General features: G+C 32.0%; 1 protein-coding gene across 2 annotated transcripts; it reads right to left on the reverse strand.

Annotated features, from left to right (window-relative positions):
• Positions 1-27,844, reverse strand: LOC140050347 (uncharacterized). 2 transcript variants are annotated; one of them, XM_072095498.1, is made up of 6 exons: positions 27,445-27,844; positions 5,436-5,724; positions 3,522-5,030; positions 3,126-3,222; positions 2,822-2,978; positions 1-2,631 (listed from the first exon to the last, which is right to left on the reverse strand). In XM_072095498.1, exons 1-6 carry the CDS (start codon positions 27,517-27,519, stop codon positions 2,428-2,430), a joined length of 2,331 nt encoding a protein of 776 aa, XP_071951599.1. In that variant the 5' UTR covers positions 27,520-27,844; the 3' UTR covers positions 1-2,427. The 2 variants fall into 2 exon arrangements, with proteins under 2 accessions (XP_071951599.1, XP_071951600.1); XM_072095499.1 differs by lacking the exon at positions 27,445-27,844 and adding an exon at positions 7,470-7,584.
• Positions 27,845-27,978: the final 134 nt, after the last annotated feature.

Consider the following 27,978-nt stretch of genomic DNA (forward strand, 5'->3'; position numbering starts at 1 on the left):
ATTACAGTATTGTACGGTTGTCATAAGCAACATTGTGCTCCGAAGTACGGAAGCTTTGAGTGACCACCTACATGTTGCATAGATAATTTAACACATTATCTCGTCCAACTTCTGAATGTTTAAACTTGTTATTTTTTCATACAGTTTACATCAATAAATTACAGTATTGTACGGTTGTCATAAGCAACATTGTGCTCCAAAGTACGGAAGCTTTGAGTGACCATCCACAAACATCATCTTTTAAACAACACAAAATAAATATCAGTGATGGAAGAATATTTGACAGGCTCTTTCTAGATCTAAATAAACCTGGAACTGCATTGCTTGTTGTTTTACTTCATAAATGATTCTTATTAAAAAAATAATTCACAATGCAATTGACATTTAAAAGTTAACATAACAACAAACAATAAATCCGAAGCAAAACAACATTTGATGTCTAATTTGTTTATTTAGCAACTTTGTTAAACTTAAAACTACCATCAATCAATTTTTAACCAGAATGTGAGAAAAAAAACACAACATTAAACAGGAATATAAATGAAGAAAGATAACATACATAACATCTGAATGTTAAACCAATCGTGACTTGGTTTGATAAATTTCAGCCATATTCACTGATAGCAGGACGCAGCTTAAAAATATCTCAGCAGCAAACGCAATAATTATTTTAAATAATAAATTATGGAATTTTTTTATTTGGTTTTGCACCTTTCTACTATTTTAATAGATGGCAACTCAATGGAATTTTAAAACTATTTGGAATTTTGGAAAGTTATATAAAATTTTTTTTTTTTTTCTGAATTAAATATATTCTCATACTTAAACACCAAGCTTATACACTTTAAAACTTTATTTCAAATATATTGTATAATATTATGTATAAAATGGTTTAGCCTTTTATATGTGATATTCATACAGTACATACATTATTTATAGTAATTTTATTTCATCAATCTTAATAATTTAAAGCAAAATTCTGAATTAATTTTAACATCAAATAATAATATACTCAAAATGTTAGAACTTTTAAAATATATATTTACATATTATGTATGTCATGTCATGTCATGTCATGTCATGTCATGTCTTAATGTAGATAAAATCTACATTTATTTTTCTACATATTTATTATTTTAATCTCTTAAAGCTCATACAAAAATGCATATAATTGATGACCATATTAAAGTGGCTATAAGTCCAACCCCAAAACCAAACTTCTCTTAAGAGACCATGTCAAAATTACTCTACTGCAGTTACTGCAGTTACTCCATATTTTGTACTCTTTATTAATGCAATTATTTAGCAACTTTTTTTCGGTAATCCTACACACACTGTTTTTTTCCAGTAATCATTTCTTAAACTTCTAAATCAAACTAAAACTATAACCATACATTATTGCAGTAAGAAAATGTAGTTACTGCAGTAACTGCAGTGGAATAATTTTGAAACGATCCCTTGACAAGATTCATAACTTTCCTGTAGGATGGATTTGAACATTTGAGCCCGCTAAGGGTGGTTTGTTCTGGGAGAGTTGACTATATTACACTTTAGTTTGACACTCCTTGCCTTTAAACTTCAAGAGGTTTTTATACTCAATAAATCAATACAGTGTTCAGCATAGTTATATATTCAATCTTAAGAACACAATCTATATTACTCTCTCTATAGTATTTATTATCATATATTTGACTAAATATTGATGACATTATGGTCGTACTAATTGTCTCATTATTTTTTATAAATAAACTCTCACACATTGTAACCTTTATTCATTTAAAAAAAATAGGAAAACATAATTTTCTTGTAAAATGTTCAAATAATGTTTATTCCCACACATAAATTTTGTGATATAAAAATTCACATTTACGATGCAATCGATTTAAAATTGAGGTGTATTGCTATTTCGTAATTTGCAAGACCTTCCAATTCCGGATGGCAAGAGGTCGCGGGTCAACTGTTTTTCCTAGAGGTCGGGTCACCTGTTTGCCTAGAGGTCGGGTCAACGGGTGTGTACATAATTAATTCGTTCCTTAAATACATTTGATATGTAAATACTAATTTATATAAATGCCAGCATTTTTTTTTTTTAATGTTGCTTTGTAATTGTAAGTTTATTCTTGGCAGTTACGCATGTCTGGAGCAGCAATGGTTGTCTCAATTTATACGTCATCAACAGCTGGAGCCTCAAGCCAGCTCAGGAACACAAACAACTTGTTATGAGTCACAAAGGTGATTTCCAGATGGAACCATCAAGTTTGTTAGTAGTACAATAACAAGAATCCTAAAACTAGGCCCAGAAACTTGTTATTAATGAACCTGTTTTGTGAAGATCAATTAATAAACAAACCATCCAATTTGTACAACGATACCATAATAAAATTCTGTAGTCCGTATTAAAACCTGGAATCGTAAAACCATTAACTTTTACCGCGGTCTTTCGCTTTCTCTGTCCTCTATTATGTTTTTCAAAGCTTGTGTTTTTTCTGGGTCAAGGTCAACATAATCTACTTTTGAGGACAAATCTTTTTTGGGTGTAGCCTGAGCGTTGCTAGGAGTGTTTCCATGAGATAATTCAGTGTAGACAACATCATGTTTGATTTCATCCGGCGATGTGGGCATTCCAATTCCCTATGAACAAGTAAAGACAAAATTATTGGCGGTGGACATAGGAAATCAGGGGATAATCCTTAAGCGCAAAGGCTTTTTTCCAAAGGGTCCCTATGATGTGATGTGGCCATATATGGACACGATGATGTCATATCAATACCATATTTTGAGTTGAGTTTGATAGTGTAGACAGTAACCAGTTGGCACTCACCTTGAGACCAGGTTTAACAATAACGTGGGTGCCTTCATCATGATCTAGAAAGCGTTCACCGATTGGTGTTAAGGCATCTGAAGATGACGCGTTACTTGAACTGCTGTCGTGCCGATCAACCGGAACCTGAAGTTTGTCTTGTGATGCTGCATATAATCTAAGAAAATGTAAGAAATTAGAAATTTGTTAGGACAGTGCCAAGTTTTGTGGGGAATTCTACCCACACCACTCATATCTGTGTTTATGGATCTAAAGTTTGTAAATAAATGATAAGGAAAGATAAGAAAAATAAAATGTGTAATACCTATGATCTCGAGTTTTGTGAAAACTCTTTGTTTTTCTACTCTCACGAGGTTCATTATCAGTTGCATAATAGCTTCCATGCATTCCAATATTATCACCTGTCACAAAAAAAAGAAGTCTTAATCCTTGTTCGCACTGGATTTAATTGATGACATTGGGTAGGTAAGGTTATCTTGCTCAAATTTACCATTTTTCCAGTCCAGTGCGAACTGGGGAAGTGATGGCTGTAGTGTTATATTGCACCTAGGGGTGTCTCCTTAATAGGCATGTCCTCTTAATAGGGGTGTCCCTTTAATAGGGGTGTCCCTTTAATAGGGGGTGTCTCCTTAATAGGGATGTCATTTTTGTTTTGCTATGTATTATCAAGCTATTTTATGTGACAAAACAAAATACTAACCATCAATTCTGTTTGGCTTGATGGAGCGATCAACAGGTGGCGGTACTAAGCGAGACGGTACTGATAAAGTTTTCGGGAGAGGCACGGAATGTGGGGGTACTACCGGTTGTTCCTTTAGTCTTTTATAATAATCATCATCTGCATCATCTAAACTACTTTGCATTGGTAAATAATGCGTGTCTGATTGCGTCGAGAAACCTGGACTTGGATTTGAAGAGCCCTGCATTGGCATATAAAGACCGGTGTTGACAAGGCACGTAGGGGGGTTTATTGAACATCTGTCATCATCGCGAAGATTCTGGTACCCATCTCCGGATTCTCTTCGATTTGTTGGGAAAAAATCACTCAAAGCGGAGGAACCGTTTGTACTCGCAAACGATAGTGCTGCCGGAGACGCACTCATTGGTGCGTACAAATCCTCAAAAATGCCCGTCTCTGATAAACGTCCTTCAAGTAAACGTGGGGATACTCCCATTTGTTTTTGTTGGCCGTATGCTTCGTCAAAACTAGGTGGGGGCGTTGCTGGCCCACTATGATTGATTCTAAATGACTCTGGTTTTGGTGGCCGTGCGGGTGCTCTAACAGGGGGCGATTTATACGGGGAATTTGATACCATTGGCTCATACCATTGACCTTGATTCTGAGTGGAGTAAAAAACATTGTCATCTTGTACTCTGGCGGGAGAAATGAGAATGGAAGAACTGCTTGTTTCGCTCGTAGTTAAAGACGGTGGCTTGGGTGGCCGTGGAGGCGCTTCTGGACTTTTTTGAATGTCATTCATATAAATGTTCTCTCGTTCCCCGTAGTTTGGTCTTGATTGATTTGTCTTTGAAATTAATTTAAACTTTTGGGCTAAATCATCTGTGGATTTGCTAACGTCATCTTTCAGATGAACTAGTAGTGGGTTGTGGACTAATTTGTTATTAGGTGGTACCTGATAAATTGAGTTCTCAACCTCATCTAAAATAAGTCCACATGAGCTCCGTGGTGAATCCTCTTCTTCACCATTAATTAGCGATATTTGCCGGTCAAATGTCCGACTTGGGCCATCAATAGACAGCCGACGATGTCCAAGTATGGATAACGGATTATCTTCGTCTTCCATCGCATGTATATCTTGAACAAATTTTGATGGTGGAGGAACGTCGTACACCGGTTGATGCCAAACAACCGGAGGCGGAGGAACATCATATGTTGGCTGCTTTCTGGGGACATTATATATATTGTTTGGAGGGGAAGGTGCGGGAGAGTCAGGGAGACTAGATTTTCTTTCCCGAAAGTCCATATGTCCATTTTGAAGTTCTCCGTTTTCTCTATTCTCCTCCCAGATTTTCACATACGACTCATTTTCAACCTCTGGTGTTGATGTGTCATGATTGACTCTTCCATTTGCTTCTGGGGATGGTACCATTTGCTGCAATTCCGGTTGAAAATGGAACATTTGCTCAGATGTTTGAACTGGCAGCATTGGAACTCCAGGGGACGGATAGGCAATATCCTCCTCATCTTCTAGAAAAATCAAGCAAAACATATTTTTGTTACTATCAAGTCTCTGTTTCTATGAAAGTTTATTTTGTGAAGAGTCACTTGGTAACATTTCAGAAAAAGTAGTAAAGTAAAGTAACAACCACAAAATTTACGAATAATATTGTGAAAAAGACATGTTTTTCTTCTCAAATAACTGTGTTCATACGACATTCGATGGTCATTTAAATGAATATATTTGTTGATTGTTACTTTGCAACTCTTTATAAGGTTTATCCTGTATAGTTATTGTAAATGTTATAATTTTATTATTAGGACCAATAAATCTTGACCTTGCCGTTGACATTCATAATATACTTTTATATTTACTTTTTAAACTGAGAGATCTACCCTCAAACAACCAAGCAATAACATTTAAAAACAACTTGCCTGGATTTTCCTGATCAGAGCAGAAACCGCAAACATGGCATATTTGTTGTACCCAGTAACTCATCTCCTGCTCTGATTCTGCAACCAAAAAGTATTTGCGATCTTTCGTCTTCAAATCAAAGATGAATCCAAATGCAGGCTTTTCACTGAATGTTAATCCCTCATCAACTTGGTCGCAGTCATCCAAGTTTATGGTTTTAATCGGAGTTTTGCTTTTGTCGTCTTTGTAGTACGACAACGTGCTCAGGCCATTGTTAGACCGCAGAATGAACCATCTCCGATGCCATCGCTGAAGGGAAACAAAGTTATGAAATTTTAGGTTAGGTTAAAAGATACAAGAAACTAAATTTGTCTTATAAGGTAAACAAAGAAATGTCAGTTATTCGGTTAATAGGTTATTAGGTATGTTTGAAGTTGATTATGCTGTATGTTTCTTCTTCTATTCAACTTGCTGTCAAACTAAATTGAAATTTCTTAGAAAGATTATTGGAGATAATGTAAATCATGAATTATATGCAATTTATGAGGATACTTATTAAAGGAAGCTACAGTATCAATCAAACACTGGATTGAATACTAAATTTTGATTCAATTCAATTCAACTTTAGTTCATTCAATCATTCATCAGTGGAAAATTACTTCCATTTATTGTAATTTGTATATAAAATATACATAGAAATTATGTTTGCTATGAGATACACAAAAACAGACAAATGAAAAACTAACAAAAACAATTACAATACAGGATAAACCTAAATGTATACTATCAAGCATTCAGTTCCCAAATAGATAAATGAACCACGGAGGCCCAGATCAACACATGGTCGTTGCACAACACAAAATCACATACAAGTCAGATTGCTGGTGGAATGATTGTCCTATAGTGTTACTATGTACAGTATATTACATTATACAATACATTTCTTTAACATTTATTCAACTAAAACTGTAAACATACCCATGTCATTTGAATATTTATGAAACTAAATTTTTAAAATGTCATTTAAACACAAACGCCAACGTGTTTCATTGTTTTTTTGTTAACTGAAAGGTTAATCACAATGATATTAACGGATTATAAAAATATTTTTCATGCCGATACAACAACAAAAACCAACAAACTGAAAAATTGCTTATTAAATTTCTTTAGTACATTAAAATAAAGAGTAATAGTGAAAGTAAATTTTTCCTTTTCTGTAATATTTTTTTCTTTTCATTTTACAAATATACAAAATACAGTATATATTTTTATAATTTGTTATAAATAATACTTTTCAGCAATTTCAATGGGATAGCTATGGAGTATTTCCATTCGCATCGTGAGAGGTTGTGAACATACAGTAGTTTTACTAATTTCTTGTCGAAAAACAATTGATCAGCAATTGTTAACAAAAATTGGTTAATCGGTCAAAGAGCTTTGGAAAATATATCTGATATGTCCATTTTATAGCTCTGCTCCTAGCCTTTCCTAATACTGTACAGTACACGTTTATGTACATGTATATGGTAGAGGATTGTTTTACAAACTACTCAATCAATCTATCAATTTATTTGGAAGTGGTGCATCTGTATAACCATATGCAAGATAAAAATGTATACATTGTCAATTCACACTGAATAATGAATTAGCAATTCTTATTCCACTTGCTGTTGAAGCATGATAATATTATATAAACATAATAAATATGTAATACTAAAACGTTGAACAATGGATTCTTTGTCTTTTTTAGACAAACATTTTTATATTCCATTGTCATTTTATTGATGATATACTGTACTGTGAGAATACGCCAGGAATTATAGCGAAAAACTCCTCAATGAATTTTGAATAATTACCATATAAATAAATTGTAATTTTGTGCAAGAAAAATCACATATTTATTGATTTCTGGTTCATTCCTCCAGGCTAGGGTTTGATTAGGATTTTAGTAGACCTGTCTGATAAAAAAAATATACTGCAATCTACACAATGTCTTAAATAAGTTAAAAAATATTTCCCAACAAATAAATCTTGGTGCTTAAAACCAGGCCTACCTCCTACATGCATGTATACTGAACCTCCAGAAGCCATTAGAAGCCAACCTATTATACCAAGCCTAACTTTTCCAATAAGTTTATCTGTAACTATGAGTTATCCGTTCAGTTCTTGGCAATAACAGGAAGCCGGCTGTATCAAGTGCCGGAGCTATTTGTATGGCTGATCATATATACTGAATAATACAGGAAAATTGTATGGTTCCTATTTATGGAAACCCTATCACCTTGTGTAAAAGCAACAATAAACCATATGCTTTATTGTTGCTATTTGGTACAATATGTTAACTCTCCCGAAAACTCGACAGGCTTGGTCTTCTTGCCCAAAATGACTCGACAGGCTTGGTCTTCTTGCCCAAAATGTCTCTTTTTTTTCAGAATGTATTGTATAGTCTGATAATTTTGTTCTGTTTTTTTTTAAACAGTTTCCGGTTTTCTTAGTGTTATCTGTGGTTGTAAACTTTTTTTACAATAGCTCTAAGAACGTATCATACAGTATGCTCAGAATGTAATACACTTAAATGAATAGCATACGATATTATTTATTGTCATTTTTAAAACTACAGTAGGTACAAATGAAATAATGCTGAATTGAGGTTTTATACAAAAAATCTTCAGTGATATTGTTTATTCATCTATTTGAAAATGTTGTCTGCATTTTATGCAAATAATAACACAGCTTAAAATCTCATTTGAAGGACGAGGCAATGGGAATAAACAATCCGTCTATTCCGCCATTTAAAAAATATTGATAAATCAAAACCTTGCAAAATCTCAACATTAATGTTTTATGCAACAGCTGGTTAAAGCAATATCACATTCATTATCACATGATATAATATAATGTAATGTTGCGTATAACATTGATTTATTACTATAGCATGCATAGATGATATTATGTTATCAAAAATGATGTGTGATTTTATTGATGAGTACATGACAAGAATGACGACAATGGTGGATTCAGTGTAGGATGTGTGAAACTTGTGATTGACATCATAACAATTTAAATGACAGTCAAAGCAGCTTACGGTAGGTGAAATAATGTCAGTTGACTACATTCCTCCTGTAACCACCCTTCCTAACTTTCTTGTACAGAGCTTTGAAGATTATGACAAAGAGAACATGGTAACACATATTAATTAATAGATTTAGAGGATCATGGAAAAGAGTGAATTTGTACAATGCTACAGTATAAGAGAGTGAATTTGTACACTGAATAAGAGACTGAATTTATACACTGCTATAAGAGAGTGTATTTGTACACTGAATAAGAGAGTGAATTTGTACACTGCTATAAGAGAGTGTATTTGTACACTGAATAAGAGAGTGAATTTGTACACTGCTATAAGAGAGTGAATATGTACACTGAATAAGAGACTGAATTTGTACACTGCTATAAAAGAGTGAATTTGTACATTGAATAAGAGAGTGAATTTGTACACTGAATAAGAGAGTGTATTTGTACACTGAATAAGAGAGTGAATTTCTACACTGCTATAAGAGAGTGTATTTGTACACTGAATAAGAGAGTGAATTTGTACACTGCTATAAAAGAGTGAATTTGTACACTGAATAAGAGACTGAATTTGTACACTGCTATAAGAGAGTGAATTTGTACATTGAATAAGAGTGAATTTGTACACTGATAAAAGAGACTGAATTTGTACACTGAATAAGAGAGTGAATTTGTACACTGCTATAAGAGAGTGAATTTGTACACTGCTATAAGAGAGTGAATTTGTACACTGCTATAAGAGAGTGAATTTGTACACTGCTATAAGAGAGTGAATTTGTACACTGCTATAAAAGAGTGAATTTGTACACTGAATAAGAGAGTGAATTTGTACACTGCTATAAGAGAGTGAATTTGTACACTGCTATAAAAGAGTGAATTTGTACACTGAATAAGAGAGTGAATTTATACACTATTTAAGAGAGTGAATTTATACACTGTTTCAAGAGAGTACAGAATTTTAATATGAGAGAGAATTTATACAATTTTTTTAACAAGACTGAATCTGTACACCGACTCAAAAAAGTGAATTGTACACTGTTTCAAGAGAGTACAGAGTGAACTTATACCTTGTTACAGAGTGAATTATGCCTATAATTAAACAGTATCATGTTACGTGATGAATGAGTCGATTTATTCATCAGTTTACATATAACACCTACACACTGTTATTGTTAATCTATATGCCAATCAATAGTCAATATTAATCAAGTTCTTGACCACCAAATCATGTTCTTAATCTTAAGCTCTGTCTACACTATCAAACTAGTGTTATGTGTTCAAATATGGTAGTGATATGCCTAAATATGGGAGTGATATGACATCATGTCCATATATGGGCACATAACATTTTTTTTGTCACATAAAGTTTGATAGCGTAGACAGAGCTTTATATTCATATCATCCTTTCTTTGATTTCCATTTTTTTCTTTACTGTTTTAAAATCATTACTCCATCAAACCCCTTTTGATATTTCTTTTTTTGGTTATCTTACAGTAGGATATTTTATGGATCATTTTTATGTGTAAAGCAGCATATAAATCAAACCTACTGTAGCTTAAAATCTGAAAATAGTTCAATCACATGGTTGTTAGAGCAAGGATCAGAGTCATATAAAATCCAGGAGGTAGAGTACAAGAAAGTACTGGTCCACCACCACATCGTCTTTGATGACCCATTTTGAAAAGGTCGATGACATCAAGATTTGACCTAGTTACATTGTTTCAAAGATATATAGTAAGTGATCAAAAGGTATGACAAAAATATGCAGTGTGTAGTCTACTGGGAATGTGTATACTAAACATTAATGTTGTTTACACTTGGCTAAGTCTCCACCATATTCCATTAAGCATTGCTAACACCACTAATTGTGGTTATCAACATTGACGTCTTCATTCTCATTTTGGCAAATGCAATTTAAGTAACGTTTTAGCTACACATAGCCAAAAATATCTTAAATATTACATACAGTGAAACAATCTGTATCTTTTTGTCAACATATACAGATCAACAAGTTGGCGTGAATGCGTCAATGATTGGTGAGGTGTGCTTACGCATTTAATTATTTTAAGACAGATACTAACAATTAAGTTGCATATTACAAACCACTCCAGTCTAATATTTGAGTTTTTACCTCCATGGTTTAATATTGCATCCTGTATCCTCACTCAGAACAATGTTTAGATTTTTTTCTCAAAAGCATGTGATAGCCCTGCTAAATGTTATCCATGTATATCTGTGTCAGATATTATTTTGTTGACTTGTCTCTGATGAATACTAGTTTAATTTACAATCTAAATGTTTAAAATATTATTTTAGATATATGAAACATAGGGCCTGTTTCTGCTGCAACTGCTCAAAATACGGTATAAAAATACGGTATAAAATACGGTATTTTTTATACCGTATTTTTTAGTACCCCGTTTCTGCTAACAATACTTCTTGGGTGGTCGTGTTAAATTTCATCTTTTTTACCCCAATTGCCATTCATTTATTTGATCGATAATTAAAAGTCGCAATAAAGGAAGTTTTACGTTTCACTTTCAACAGCCTAGCCCTAGTGATAGAGATGTTGTGAGAGCACAGAAAGCATCGTAATGGGGACAATTAATTCGTTCCCTCCCCGAGTTATTGTATTTTGCAATGTTGTACTGCTTTCGCAGGCTCTTCAGCTTTGAGTTTACTTGCTTTGGAGACCAGTCTATTCCATTACTCCTGCTTTATTTTTTTAGAAATGTCTTTATAAATGTGGTTGTCCCTTTTATTACCTTTTAGTTGGCCAGACATTTTAGCTTCCCCACACACATTTATTTAGTAAAATTGTGACGTCTTCGCTCCACATTTTCGCCGAATATATCTATACACGTGTGTAAAGCAGCTGACAGCGACAGAAATAAAAACACGAATGTTGACCTTTTGTCATGTAAAAAAAAAAATACGGTATTTTTTATTGGCAGCAGAAACGGGTACAAAAAATACGGTATAAATTTGTAAATACCGTATTTTATCCACAAATTTTGTGGGGAAAATACGGTATACAAAATACGGTATATTTTTTATGAGCGCAGTTTCTGCTGCCAAAAATATACCGTATATATACGGTATTCAAAAAATACCGTATAATATACGGTATTTAGTTGGCAGCAGAAACAGGGCCATAGAGAACATTATATTAGGGTTCACAAACTCACTATTATAATAGTAAAGATATATGTGAGATGTATGTGAACTTGATGGCCTTGTGGGAATAAAAAGAATGTAAACTACAAAATAGATGAATACATTCCATTTCATAATTCCTCAAAAACTTTTGCAATTTATTTTCTGGCTTTAAGTTCTTCAGTATTTTAGGTGATTAGTTTCTAGTTCTATTAAAACTAATTGTTGCGCATGATTTGAATAACAATTTACTAATAGGTTTTTTTTTAATAGCAAGCAAAGTGTAACCTACCTTTTTTTCAAGGCATGTGTAACATACTATATAGATCTTGGAGTTAAATAAAAATATTTTTTATGATTCAAAAATATTAACAAAACAAAGAAAAATAAACAAATCTTCTTTTCTTTTTGATACTGTATGTTATATAAATTTGTAATTCATAAAACGTCGCAATTAAAATAAATTTCAAAAAAAAATTGTTTAAAGCCTGTATTAAAGAATAACAATGATTTTCATAGTTTAAAAAGTAAGATATTTTTTATTACATATAACTTAAGGTCATGTTTTGGAGGTCATAGGTCATGATAATATCCTTTTAACCTTTTTACCAACAAACTTTCCTGTTTTCCAGGATCTTCTTATTGTTTTTACAGTAAGATTAGGGAACTTTCGAAAACAGGCTTCGCGCCAGTGTGCGACGCGAAACTGAGTGTGCAATTTACAGGCAACGCGATTTAGCCGATTTGGCGTTAAGTGGAGGGAGGCAACGCGGAACTGTATCTGATTTGCGCGTCCCGTCTAACATGCGTCACTATTGTTTGTATGCAATACAGTGACAAACAGCAGCTTGTTCACAGTGGATGCGAATTGGAAATTTAAACACATAAAGTAAAAACATATTTTCTCAGTTATTCGGTTCTTGTAAAGCGCTTTGATATTTGTAAAGTCGCTATAAAAATGATAATGTTATATGTTTACTGTATATGGTAATATTATATTTAATCTCTTTCTGATGATGTTATTATCCTGCTTGAAATTAGCTTAAATTTTAAAACTGTATTGCATTATTCTTGGTAATTGCCCTTACTTTATAATATATTTCAAACTGAATATAAAAATATAAAACTCATTCAAAAATATTTCTTTTCTTCAGAGCCAAACACAATGGGATTACAAATATTATTATTACAAGACTGAAATCAGACTACCTATCTACAAACAATTATTTTTGTATTTTACTTTCTCCTGAAAAAAAAGAAAGATTTACTGAATTGCTTCCAACTGATTTTAAAAATTATGTAAAGCTCTGTCTAGTGTGATGTGCCAAAATATGGTAGTGATATGACATCATCGTGGCTATATATGGAAACATTACAATTTTTTGTCACTTAACATTTTATAAGTGTAGACAGAGCTTTAGAAAATGGCCAAATATCCCACAAAAAAAAGAAGAAAGAAGAAGCGTGCTATTAAAATAATTGCATAAACAAGTTTCAAGAGTAAGCAGAATAGAATAATATTGGTTCTAATTGATTTTTAATTGTGAGAATACTTTTTAAGTTTCTACAGAAAAAAATCTACAGATACCACATACATAGTCTCTTAATGTTATTGTAAAAGATCACATACATCTGATATGCAGCATTAAAGCATGGAGGTAAACTGACAATTATTAATTACTGAATTTCACATTAAAGATTAAGGGTGTCTTCTTGGAAACATGCATTTGATTTCATAAACATGTAACTTTCCCATAATCCCCTTCTTCCTTTAATGAAACTCTACTTTCTATTTTAATTCCGGAGCTACCTTTATTAAGACCCAAAATTATTGAATTCTTTGGAAATATTATAATTTGTTTACCTATTGTTCTTTCCATTGAATCCAAATTAATTTAAGTATTAAAAGTTTTGTGTATAGTAGGTAAAGCTCTGTATACATTATTAAACTAGTTTGACAACAAAAATTGTGATGTGCCCAAATATGGTAGTGATATGCTTAAATATGGTAGTGATATGACATCATCATGTCTATTTAAGGGCACATCATATTTTTGTTGTCACATAAACTTTGATGGTGTAGACAGAGCTTAAGATTCCTTTTTTATTTTCTCATCTGATTTTTTTGGTACTTTCCCTTTTGTATTTTGTCATAAATCATTAAAACTTTGTGTAACCACCCACATGTATTAACATCATTATGTGAATACTGTATTATGTAATGTTATAATCTTACAATTCTGTCTATAAAATTTAAATCCAAATTCGCTCCTCTCAAATCGACAGGTAGCGTTCCAGATCCACGGAGTGGTGACAGAAAAAGCAATGTCACCAGCTTTCGTCCATTGACAAATAAGCCAATTATCATCTGTAATTACATTTTGAATTATCACTTTAATTAGACTTTTATACCCCACGTTTCTTACTGAATATAATAACCATCTAATATATTCTAATTATAGATTCAATTTAAAGTTTGTAATAATTAGAATTGTTAAATGAAAATGACAGTGAAATGTTGTCTCATGACAGGCATGGGATTGGTTCTTAATTAACGATCAACGATTAAATTTATGAGAATTCTAATTGGAGATAGGTGGTGAACTCTGGTGGGGTTCTTCTTCTTCATGTACCATGTCCTTCAAAAACGTTGGCGGTTATGGCTTTCAAGATAGTCCGGTTCTTAACCTTTTCAACATTACAGTTTGAGTTCTTTCTTTTGCAATCCTTTCTATAAACATAGCTCTTTGATTTAAGCTAGGGCTTACCTTTACAAGTTAAGTGTTTTAATGGCTATGATTTGATGTAGATTGTTTGATGATGTCATTTATGCCTTTTAAAAATGTATTTAATTATTTTTAAGCTCAATTGCAACAATAGTATACTGTAATAAAATAGATTCTGATCAGTGATACATTTTTATTTTTATAAATAACAAGTAAAGAAATCTTGCATACATTTCATTCCATTTATTTAACAAAATATTTAGGACTTCTAAAGAGACAATGGAATCAGCCTGGTAGTCGGAGGAAAATTCTGTTTTTTTTTTAAATGTTCATACACTTATACATTTTGTACTGTATGGAATTTGGAATGTATTGGTGTGCATGATTCTATTCATAAACACTACACCAATTTTCCACAATTCTTTTTATCCGGAATCTGCAGAAGCTTTGTGTGAATATAGCCTAATATTGTACGCTACACATATTCCTGAAACACTAAAGAAATAAAACCTAAAAAATATATATGCTTAAGTTCCAAATCATCTCTTTATTAACGAGTTATTATCTATAAATACCAGCAACATTTTGCTTAAGCTCTTAAAATAAAGGAGAACAAAGAAGAATCATTTTGAACTCCTGCAATCATGAATATTTTAAAACAAACATACTGTACTGCTGACCATAAAGAGAAAATAATATAGACAAGGTTATAGACCAAATTTAGGACAGCAGTTTTTTATATTAAGATTTTAACCAGCCTGTTATTGCAAAATAAAACACATTTAAAAATCATTGTTTAAAATAATCAAATATTAATAAAATCTATTTTTCTAAAGATAAAATATAACATACAGTATTTATATTTAATCAAGTAAGAAATATGAAAAATATCAAAAAGTCATACCTTTTTTCCGAAGTTTAAAAGCGATGTTTAAATTAGGTATATACTAAAAATCACTAAATACAAGACACCACTTTTACTTAAAATTCATTACAAAATCAAAATGAGTTGAGTAGTGAGTGCAGAGAAAGATTTCAGATGACCCTTGCATTGTGTACTAAGCTAGTATTACCTCATATCTCAAGGACTATTATCATAAAAACATCGACTAACTACAAAAGCAAAAAGGAAACAAGTCAATATGGGTAATGAATAAACATAAAGAAGAGACACTGCTGCATTTAACAACAACCACATGGTATATTGGTAAATTGGACCATAGCATCCTGTAGTAGGGCGTTCCAGTTTATATAGGCGGAACGCATGTGGCTTGAACAAATGAACACAGTAAATTTTGTGTAAAATTCATGAACATTTTGTAAAATCACGGAATTCACATTTTTAACACATTTGCTACAAATGAACACAGTGAATTTGGTGTAGAAATCATGAAATATGCTTACTGTGTAAAAACCGCTGAAATCACTGTTTTTGTACCTAATCTCACTGATTCGCGCATGCGCTAGGTCCTTATCTTATCACAATATCCTCGTAAAGACGTATTACGAGATGAAGGGGAAATAAGCAACTACTTTATATCATCAGAAAAGTGACTAACAAATTAATTCAAACTATATGGTTCTAATGGAGTTTAAATCTAACAATATCTACCCTACTGTAAGTGGGTGTGTCCTGTATCACCCAATATAATAACATACTCAATCAACCACTGTGCCCAGAGGAGAGGAATGTGTGCCCCTTTGACAAATATCTGTCCTCTTTGTGGTTGCCTTGGATACTCCAGAAAAAGCAATACAGTACACGCACTTAAATAATACTGTTATACTCCTATGTTATATAATATTTTTCAGAAGAAATTATTACCTACCAGATCATCATCAAGAAGTTCTTTACTTTCCTTCAAAATTCCTTTTTGAATGTAAAGTGTACTTGTTACAATGTTATCCGTTTAACCCGTCACCTCAAGCAATTTTTAGAGTATAATATGGTTATAATATCTCGTTCTCAGAATTAGCCTAGCAGCCTGACCTAACAGCAAGAGGGTACAAGTAGATTATTAGCACTAAAGTTCTCTGCATTCTCCACATAGCTTTCTCCCTATGCACAAATCAACAGAGAAATAAATCTAACGAGATAGCATAACTAACAGTAAAATAACTGTCTAGAGTAGAGTACTCACCAGGAAAAGCTATTCATGATTGTTAAAAAAAACAACATAGCTAGTCAAAGCATTATTTTAGTTGTACAGATATTAGTATTGTAGGCATCTGCTCAGATAGATACAGTGTGGAAGCTGTCTGTGCTATAGCAACAATGTGATTAGGCCTACTATACAAACCGTTTAATACATTTGTAACAGATTCTGGCGCTATTAAGATTTCCTAGTAACCAAGTTCAAAGGTCAAACTAGCTCACAGTCTAATTAAAATAGTGTTGGTTGTTTTATGCTGGTACTACATCTGTTTATCGGTTCCAATCAAAGATTTTAAATTGCTTTATTTCGAATTACCAATGGCAAACTGTATAGTAGCATTAGGAAAATAACAAAATATGACGATTCGTATATAATTTAGTGTGTTAGTGAGGGAACACATTTTTGGAATAGGATGGAGGAAGTTTGGGGGAGGGGGAGGGGGTTGCACCCCTTACAAGTCTAAACCTCATGAATAAATATTATTAGCTTATGAAAGTTTTGACATACTGTAAAAACTCACTATGTCCGTGACCTTTTTGTTTTAGTTTTGTTATGATCAACTTTTAGAGGATAAGTACAAAAACAATACCATGCCCACAACTACGGTATGTCAATTATGATATTATTTTAAACAGGAAAGTTTATCAAGAAATGACTAAGCAATCTTGTTCAAGGATATTCTACAAAGCACCTACTACTGTATACCCTCATAGGTCTTGTTTCTTTTGCAGTGGAATACTATATGGTTACTGTACTGTAAGTTACAAACTAATTACAGCCTTATTTGTTATCTCATTACACAATTCTTCTAAAGCTCTGTCTCCACTATCAAACTAGTTTGACAAAAAGTGTGATGTGACCAAATTTGGTAGTGATATGCTTAAACATGGTAGTGATATGACATCATCATGTCCATACTGTATATGGGCACATCACATTAATATCACACAATAAAAAACGCAAACTGAACCATATTTTAATTCTAGATCAGTGGGACATACAGACAAACTTAAACTTATACTAGACAAAAAGTAAAACATTACAAGCTAAAAAAATGTGTGGTATTGGTACTGATTGACATGTGGGATCTCAATATAAAAAAATATACAGATTATTTATTTAAAAAATATAGTTTATTTAAAAAATATAGTCATTAGATCCGAAAGGAAATAATATGATTAAAGATTAAAAAAAACAACTGTTAAAAATACTTAATATTTTTCCTTACAGTAAGTTCTTACATACTGGTAATAAAGATGGCATAATGGGTAAACAAGTTTATTCCTACAGTAATCAATGACAAAAAGATTAATAAAACTTGAAAAATCATTAAATTTATTACACAAAATAAGTTTTCAGTGATAGGTAGCCACAAAGATATAAAATGGTCCGAAAAAAGATATTCAATAATTATTAATATAATAAATTTGCTACAAAAAGTACTCTTATTTATTTGAAACTTGTAAATAAAGTCAAAACAAGCAAAAGTAAATCCATAGGACACGCCTGGTATTAATGAGCAGACAAACAGATTTGTAATCAGACAATAATACAATACAAACAGGTAGTCAGTGTTTGTTTTTGTTTTTTTTCAGAAAAGTGTGTCTAGGATTTAGAAATAGAATTTGAGAAATACATTTATGCCAAATGTTTAACTGTATATAGATATTTATTTGTTGTAACTTTTAAATACCATACTATACAGATTTATAAAGCGCTTTAAAAAAAAAATAGAAGCGCTGTACATTAGTTAGAGCAGTATACAAAGACAATTAGAAAGTCTAAATTATTCCTTAGGGAAAAAATATTGTCTACTTTTCTATTGTTTAAACATTGTTCATGTATTTTAAACTGCAGTGTATTAACAAAGAGTTTCTGAGTTTTATTTTTATTTGAATTAGACCAATAAAAGATGAATTGAATTGAAATGTTAAAAAAGGTATATAATATAGTATTTAAACAAAGCTTGTTTTGCTAGAAATATTTGCTAGAAATATTTACCAGAATACATTTTTTTAAAAGTTCCAAGAAAATAACACTACAGTAGTCTAGTAGTAGAATAGCAGCCGGGAATAATTTTGCCAATGTAGCAAAAAGCTACAGTATACAAAACAACCTTATTGCTACACATTTCTCAAATTGTGTAGCAAAAAATACAATACTAAACTATGTTTCTGGACTAAAAAATCAGTTTGATTTAGCAATATTGCTAAACAAAATTTTGAAATGAAATTTGTCCCCACTAGGTCATCAAAATATTGAACATATCTGGATTGATCATACAGTAATAAAAAACTTCTCCATCTCCATGGATTGATAAGTTAATATAGTTAGTTTAGTTAATTGTATTAAAAGACTAGATAAATATGATTGAGTCTCTCACCAATTTCATGGAATTGACTTCTAAATTGGAAGAACACTGCTGTAAATATTAATATTAATAACAATATCAAAATGACATATTTAACTATGAAGACACCAACATCGGTAAACATCCAGGTTTTTTTGTATATGCTGCACATGATTTCCAAGTATCTGTACTCTCCTATTAGACATAATACTAGGAAAAACTAATTACGAAACGAACAATTGCATAACATTTTGCATGTAAATAGATAAATGTAATGGCCAATTTTGGGTAATTTAAATAATGAATATATTGCTTGAATCTCTTTCATTGCTAAGTCATACAGTACAGTTTAATGGTAATTTGTCAACAAGTAGGCCGACTGTGTACTGTTGACTTGAACCTGGTCCTATTCATTTGACATTTATTTATTTTTTACTTTTAACTACAAATAGAACCCTTTCTTTTTTTGGAAACCACTATTCAGGGGACACTTTCCTGTGATGTAGGGAACTAATGTTGTATATGTTTCAACACCATGGTTATATCCCTATTCATTTTTGTTGGTACTAAATGTAGAGGACCTACAGTGTATTATGTAACTGTTAATTATATTTTATGTAGAGGGCAGTAAACATGTTGCAATACTAAAGATGTCATACAACATGGGGGCAGCAGACAGAAATAATACTTTACCAAATTAAGCATAGTGTACATTAAACATGATGTTTATTCCAACATTGTTGAAAATAAAAATCAAGTTATCCTCTCATCTTTTATTAATTATGCATTTATATATTTGTATTCAGATGGAGAGCAATAAATAAAACTAGACAAACACGTTTAATGGTAGCTCAGTATTATTGTAACCCCAGAAGTTATAGGTCACGCTATAGAGGGCGTTCATAAAGAGAACCTCGTGGGTTGAAGAGGTAGGTGTGATACATCATGGCGATGTACAGTAAGGTGTATAATAACCCAATAGAGGATTAAATTTAAAGAGCTGGATGTTGAGATTGTTTATTGACTACTGTTGTACTACCACTAATTACTATCAGTATCACAGGTTACATTATCACTCTAATGAATAATAAGACAAACATACAATAATGCAGTTTATAATAGCTGATGGTAATGCAGATAATAAAAATAATATTTCTATTTCCTAAATACGGCCAAAGGTCACAAAGAAGTACTTATTAATTAGAATGTATTTAGATACAGCTTGCATACATTAAAACTTGAAACAGAAAAAACCCTAAACAAAAATCCATGAACTAAACACCCTAAGAGTTCCTCAAAATCACATGGAAAAGTAAGATTCATTTGTATTCATCATAGGCAAGGTCAGTAAAGTTCAGTCTACAATATCAAACTACTTTGTGCCAATATTGTTAGTGATATGCCAATATAGTAGTGATATGCCCAAATATACTGTAGTAGTAGTGATATGACATCATCATGTCTATACATGGTCACATCACATTTTTATGTTAAAAGTTTGATAGTGTAGACAGAGTTTAATGTGAATTACACTATAGAAAATTAAATTGACTTGACCTAACAAAGGTCAATAGTTCAACACTGGCGGTGGTGTCCTACTTCAAGAATGTACACATTTATGTGGTACTGAATAAACTGAAAAGGTTTATAGGTCAGAGATTACAAAATGAGTTGCAATGAATGCAAATATTATACAAATAAACGACAATAGGAACAGGAAGCTTTACTTTATCAGAGTTGTAGGTCAAAGGTTAAAAGTTAAATTGTTGTTATATTTTATTAATCATCATCCTTATTTATGTTGTTGATATTGACTCGGTTGAGAAAAAAAATCTAGCTTGGGCCTTGCCTTACCCCTCTTACTTACCCCTATCAGCTAGCCTAGGCCTTCATAAAAATATTATGAAATAGTGTTGCAAACAAAGAATATCCATTAATTAAAAAGGTTTATGGAAAATATTTGGTTTGTTTTATTACATAGTTTGAATAGTAACAATTTTGGACAATTTCCCCTAAGTAATATGAGTGTTCTAAATAAGGAGTTCTTCGGTAATTAATCATTTAAAAAGTAGGTTTTCTGTGACAGAAAACAAATTCCAATTATAAAAATAAAGTACATTTTCAAACTAAAGACAATAAAAACACAAAGACGATGATGATGCTTAGCATGTGGTTTAAGTATTAACTTATATTAAGATTGATCCTAAAGGATAAAGGAAGCATTGGATTAATGTTCACCTTTATTAAAGTATTATTGATCACATCCTATGCAATATAACAACCAAACACCCTCTAGTCTGAATACAGTAAGTCTCCCTTTAATAGTAGAATCCATCCTTTATGAAACCCCTATACAGTGGACATCACTAGGGGTAAATATGTTTTAACACCCCCTATTAAACCCCTATACAGTGGACATCACTAGGGGTAAATGTGTTTTAACACCCCCTATTAAACCCCTATACAGTGGACATCACTAGGGGTAAATGTGTTTTAACACCCCCTATTAAACCCCTATACAGTGGACATCACTAGGGGTAAATATGTTTTAACACCCCCTATTAAACCCCTATACAGTGGACATCACTAGGGGTAAATATGTTTTAACACCCCCTATTAAACCCCTATACAGTGGACATCACTAGGGGTAAATATATGTTTTAACACCCCCTATTAAACCCCTATACAGTGGACATCACTAGGGGTAAATATGTTTTAACACCCCCTATTAAACCCCTATACAGTGGACATCACTAGGGGTAAATATGTTTTAACACCCCCTATTAAACCCCTATACAGTGGACATCACTAGGGGTAAATATGTTTTAACACCCCCTATTAAACCCCTATACAGTGGACACCACTAGAGGTAAATATGTTTTAATACCCCCTATTAAACCCCTATACAGTGGACACCACTAGGGGTAAATATATGTTTTAATAAACAGAGAATCTACCTATCAGGAAATTCAGTACAAATCAACTAAATAATCATTTCGCTCTTTTCCCATAAACACTGTAATTACTGTATATAAAATACATTTACAGAGGGAAGTCCCCTATAATTCCAGGTTTCTAAAGTTACTATTGACGCTTTACAGTATATTGTTCCTGTCGAATATAAAAAAGGATTATATATACTGTAGTTATTTTATGAGCCCTCTATTAGAGCGCTACTTCTGTTAGGGCGCTACTGTACTTCTGTTAGAGCGCTACTGTACTTCTGTTAGGGCGCTACTGTACTTCTGTTAGGGAGTACTTCTGTTAGGGAGTACTTCTGTTAGGGAGTACTTCTGTTAGGGAGTACTTCTGTTAGGGAGTACTTCTGTTAGCGAGTACTTCTGTTAGCGAGTACTTCTGTTAGCGAGTACTTCTGATTAGAGCCTACTGGGAGCAGCGACTTGGAAAATAACAACTTCTTGCTGTGAGGAAGTAACTGAATCATACATTTTTTCTTTAAAATATAATTATAATAATATAATAAAATAATAATTATGGCCAATACTCAACTTAACTCTCTACTACAGAACATGGCTCACAAGACTGTTTCATTGTCAACAACATTTCGTCTTTTCATGTTGTGTGAATTACTATTAGACTGCAAAAATTAACAGGACTATTAGTATTTTTAAATATCTGGTTTAAAATGATGTATACATATGGTTTAAACACCTAATGTACAGTACTTGTTTGCGTTAACAAAACTAAATGTCATAAAGTTCATTGTGACTGACGAATACCTGTACTGTAACTGAAAGTAAAATTAAGTAAATTAAAGACTCTCTGGAAAACAGAAACAGTCCTAAAAGAAGTATTTTTATATGTTCCCAAATTCTTACTATTCAAAGTGCATTAAGAAGTAATAGACTTGAGTTGACTGATAAACATTGAAACCAATTCATATATGTACTATCATTATAATTCTAGTTTTACTGTATGTTAAAACATTAATTTCATATTAAATCATAGTAGATCGGACACCTGGAGGTTAACATGCTTGCCTTCCAATCCCAAGGTCCAGGGTTCAATTCAGTTCTACTCCACTCTGTAAGCCTGTTTAGTTAATTTCTTTCTTTAATTTCCAATATCGTCATTAAGTGGAGCTGTAGCTTGGTGGTTAACATGCTCAACTCATAAGACTGTACTTCTACTCTTTTCCTTAGAGTAACACTTAGTTATATCAATAATTGTCAATTTACTTGCTGTCGGATGTGTTATAATTAAAACATTTGTAAATATTTATTATATCTATCAGTATTACACATTTAATAATAATACACTGGATTTATAAAGTGCCTAATGTTGTGAAACCCCTAAGCGCTGTACATATTAATATTAATTAGTTTACCCGGTCATTTTGTAGTTGATGTGTCTTTACCTTATACAGAACCATGTACCCATTTGTTGTCATTTTGTTGTTGATGTGTCTTTACCTTATACAGTACCATGTACCCATTTGTACTCGGTGGAGAGAGGCAAACGTAAGTAAACATACTCAAATCATTAACATAAAATGTTCCGTGTTTTGTGTACAGTAAATGGTCATAAGGAATAACATAAATTCTATATTTTTATTACCATTACCGCTCGTCTGTGTAAATTGGCCTTAAGTATAACTGAAAATCCTCGCAAACGGTCACTTTCACGTAATGCCACGAGAGATCAGAATGCAACAGACATCAACTTCCTGGTATTGTAACAGATTTATACAATATTATCCAGGAAGCAGTATGATCACCATAGCATTGTTTGCTTCATTTGCGGCAAGGTTGAATTGCATTCATTGCCTAAATAAATGCTAAACTCTTTATTTTTAAACCACTGAGTACATTATTCCTACAGTACAGGAGCTAGCCCTGAGCTACAGTACAGTAGCTTTTAGTCCTTTCTTAAATACAAGAAATAGTCCTAATTACAAAACGAATGTTTCTCTTTGGTTCAAAATACAAGATAACTTTATTGTCAAATAGTTCAACGAAAGATTTGAAATTGGTTTTTCTCATGGCAACTTAATATAAAAATAGAATAAAATCAGTAAAATGTTAAAACACAAAGTAAAATACACAGTACAGTAAAAATATACAGATTAAAAAGCATATACAGGATTTATAAATATAAATTTCAATTTCAATGACAAAAAAAACTAAATAATCTGATAAAATTGTAACATTCGATTATCGCCAGCGTAGATGGAAGGAATGGTTATCTTGAAGTTGAAAATATATGTAGTAGTAAATAAGTTATTCATAATTAACTAGTTATCATCACTGTGCAACTTTTAGCTGCATCAATGCAATATAACTGACCTTCAGTCAACTACTGTAACATCTGTTGCCCGCCAGTGCAATGCATTTTGGGTAATTTGAGAGCACAAACTTTTAGCAAAAATGCGGTTGACATAAAAATTATATTTTAAAATCTATTTTCAAATAAACGATTATTTAACGCCGGGGCTCTATGATGATAATCTGATGGTATTAAGTATTACTAATTTACAGTTTAAGAAAAAGCTTGAAATTTTAACCAGTATCAAATACCTGTAAGATAATCCATTCAGTGGTAACATAATAAGTTGCCAAGATAGTTACTAGTACCTGATACATAGAGGTATAATAAATGCAGTAAAGAAAAAAATAGCTTTGTTTATTTGAATAACCAGTTAGAATTTGGCAGGCTAAAGACCGCAACAGTTACCTGAGTTAAACCCGAGGGCTTAGTAAGAGCTGAAAGTAGTGGTTAATACTTTTGTTTTGTATAAAAGTTCAATGCATCGACCAAGAGATTAGGAAGATTACACTGTGTACATTAACCCTTGCCCAATGAATCAGTCAGACATTATTTGTTAGGGACAAAATTATAGTCCCTTCAATATACTGTAGCACAAAGACACACTATATATTAATATAGTTATTTTGTAAAAGTTATACCATTAGTAGCTTAAACTTGGTATTCACTACAGTAGTCAATAATTCATTGTATTTTAACAATGGTTAACCTTGATTGTACAACCATAGTATTGTATACAGTAGTATTATTATCAATAGAGTTATTAAGACAAAAAGTTTTATGAAAAGTAAAGGTAAATCTGGGATGTACCTTTCATACAATTTTACTACATATTATTTGAAACTGTTGGAGTGGAGGATATCATTTTTGTCTGAATTTGATACCAGGGATAGCCCTCTAAATCTCCAAAGCGGGGTCGTTTCTTTACACCCCTGAGGGATCCTTTTAGGATGTGTTTTCAATGGTTATTAACTTAGGTAAGGTCTGATAGATATCTTCGTATTCCCATATTTATATGACTAATGATCGTAATTGTCTTTTTTTGTCATCAGTGACAGAGGAGAAAATTTACACAGCAATTCAGTTTGCTTCTGTTTAATCTACGTCACGGGTTTTTGTTTTTGTTATGTTTTGATGTTTCTCTCTTGACGAAATAAATGAAATGAAATAGAATTGTTTGGTTGCACTCTGGTTATAATATTCATAATAATAGATATAATTATGTCACAATAGAATGTTATGTTCAGTGAGCCATTATGTCATTACAAGTTCTAGTTTATTAAACCCTACAAAAGTACAATAAAACCCGCATTACTGCCACATAGTCAAACATACAGTAATAAACTATCATATACTGTAATGTAAGCCCATGCCATACCAGCTTGTTCTTCTTCATGAAGATCTCTGTTCTAAACAGACCATTAGAACTGTTATTGTATGTTCAAGTCCAATATTTAATATCGACAATTTCTTTTATTCGATAAAAGTTCTCAATGTTTACATATTTTTATGATAGAAATTGTCTTAAGCTATGTCTACTCTATCAAACTTTATGTGAAAAAAAATGTAACGTGCCCATATAGAAATGATGTCAGATCATTATCATATTTAAGCATATCACTACTACCATATTTGGGCACATCACACTTTTTTGGCCAAACTAGTTTGATAGTGTAGAAAGACCTTCATAGACTAAAGAAACATAGCACATAGATTTGGTGGAGGATATCCAAATCGCGCTATGATTTCTTTACAGTACTATATACAGTAGCTCTGTGTTGTGATGATTTTTTTCTCCTTTTGTAGAAAAAAAATCCCCTGTAAACATCCTGGCTACATTCTTTGTAAAAAAAAACATGGAAAAGATTAAACACACTAGAAAACAAGCAATTTCCTGATTACTGTATTGTAATTACTGATATTTAATTTGTAAAAAAAATCCTGAAAATCCCTTCATATTGTTGCAAAATTCTTTTTTCATAATTTAAAAATACCTGGATGAAATATTATTTTTAGTTTCCTTCTAGGAATATGGTTTTTATCTAATGTCTGAACAAGTCACAAAACTACTGTACATCTGACGAAAGTGAAAATAGCTTAGAACTGAATTATAGTGGTTGTGTATGTTTTGGGTAATAATAGATGTTTGTTGATTATTTGTAATAAAATAATTAGTAATATAATAAAACACATTGTTCCATTTGAAATGGGAAATATCGATGCATATGGAGATTAATCCAGTATTCTAATTATAGTCACTATTATAAAAGTACTGGTATGAGAAAGAAGCTAACTGCTAGTTTAGAAATAAGTAGGCACCGTGTACAGTAGTTTACTTCAACTATATTTAACCAGAAGAACACACATGCCAACTAATTTAGTTTTAGTGCGAGAGCACATTTTTTCCTCTTAAAAAATAATAAAATCTACAGTAAATAGCGGGCCGTAAATAGCTTGTACAAAGTAATAAATTGTTGTCCAACTGAACATAAAATGTACATCATTGAATTGGGTAATTATTAAATCGTATAATAACTAATCTACCAATGTGGAATATCTTGCAGTGTGTTAAATTTTATTTCTGTTCGATGCTGAGCAGGTACTTAACAAATCAAAGGTGGCTACCCTTGTTTGTCAAACATTTTCAAAATCAATTTGATTTGATAAAAAAAAACAACTTTATCACATTTTTGTCAATCTTTATACAGTTTCATCAAACAATAAGAATTAAAGACTAATTATTAAAAATAATAATCATTAATTAACAAATATCTTCATACTGTTTTATGTGATTTAAATGTTTGACTAATTTACAATCCACCTATATCCCCTCCCTCTCACTTATGATGTCATCACCTGTGTCATCATTGGTGTCGTGGAAAATAGTTTTAATAATAATAATTATTAATGTTAATTTGCACCAAAACACCCACCCATTTCTCGTTGATAGTTGCCATGACAAGTCTCCTTTGGCTTATTGAGACCTTTTGAATTATTATCAAAATTTTACACATTTAAATTGTGTATTACTTTGATGACATAATAGACATAATATTACGTATTAGTAGTCTATTATTCTGTAGTCCCTGTACTGTATTTATTGTGACACAAAATACAGGTAGCAATGAATAACAAATAGATAAACAAAAATTACAGTTGCTTGTGATCGAATCACTGATCACTGAATCCACATGATAATAAAAACCAGTATAAACAGTAATAACATCCAATTGCCAACATTCAAATAGTCTATAAAGTACAATAATAATGAAGCTATACTTACGTCTCGTTTCATCTTTTTCTCTGGCGGTGATTTTCGTAACCAGCCCTGATGAACGATTCCATCATTGCCAGCCATGATGGTGAGTGAGAGGCTGACGTTAAAACTTATTAGGAAATAATAACAAACGTTATGAACAAGTAAACACACTAATTCTATATAAAATCAGACATTATAAGTCTCCCACAGTTACACTGAAGATTTAACTGTAAATATCCAGAGTTTTATTGCGTAATTCCTTCAGCTGGTGAGACATCCGTATGTTGTGTATCAATCAGTATATAAATCAGCACGGGTTGGTGTGGTGGCGTACGACACTATATTGTTTTTTTTCACCTCGTTATAGCCTCCTCGTCGTCAGAGACCGGGAACACCACTTCCGTGTTGTTGTTTGTTGGTAAACAAATCTAGGATCGAATCAGTGTTTCTCGAACAACAAAACATCATGAATGATTAAAATTGTCAAAATCAATAAAAAAACAACCAATGGGCCATATAATCTGACATGGTTATGCATTGAATAATAAAGTACAACAT

Source organism: Antedon mediterranea, chromosome 5, assembly GCF_964355755.1.
Source record: "Antedon mediterranea chromosome 5, ecAntMedi1.1, whole genome shotgun sequence".
Classification (NCBI taxonomy): domain Eukaryota; kingdom Metazoa; phylum Echinodermata; class Crinoidea; order Comatulida; family Antedonidae; genus Antedon; species Antedon mediterranea.

What these genes read in the sequence shown, in the direction of transcription:
- LOC140050347 (XM_072095498.1), bottom strand. Translation starts at nt 27,519, where the DNA reads ATGGCTGGCAATGATGGAATCGTTCATCAGGGCTGGTTACGAAAATCA. An exon ending in AGAAAAAGATGAAACGAGAC is followed by an intron (nt 5,725 to 27,444) that starts GTAAGTATAGCT and finishes GTTTCCCTTCAG; the next exon opens with CGATGGCATCGGAGATGGTT. An exon ending in CACAAAACTCGAGATCATAG is followed by an intron (nt 2,979 to 3,125) that starts GTATTACACATT and finishes ACATTTTCTTAG; the next exon opens with ATTATATGCAGCATCACAAG.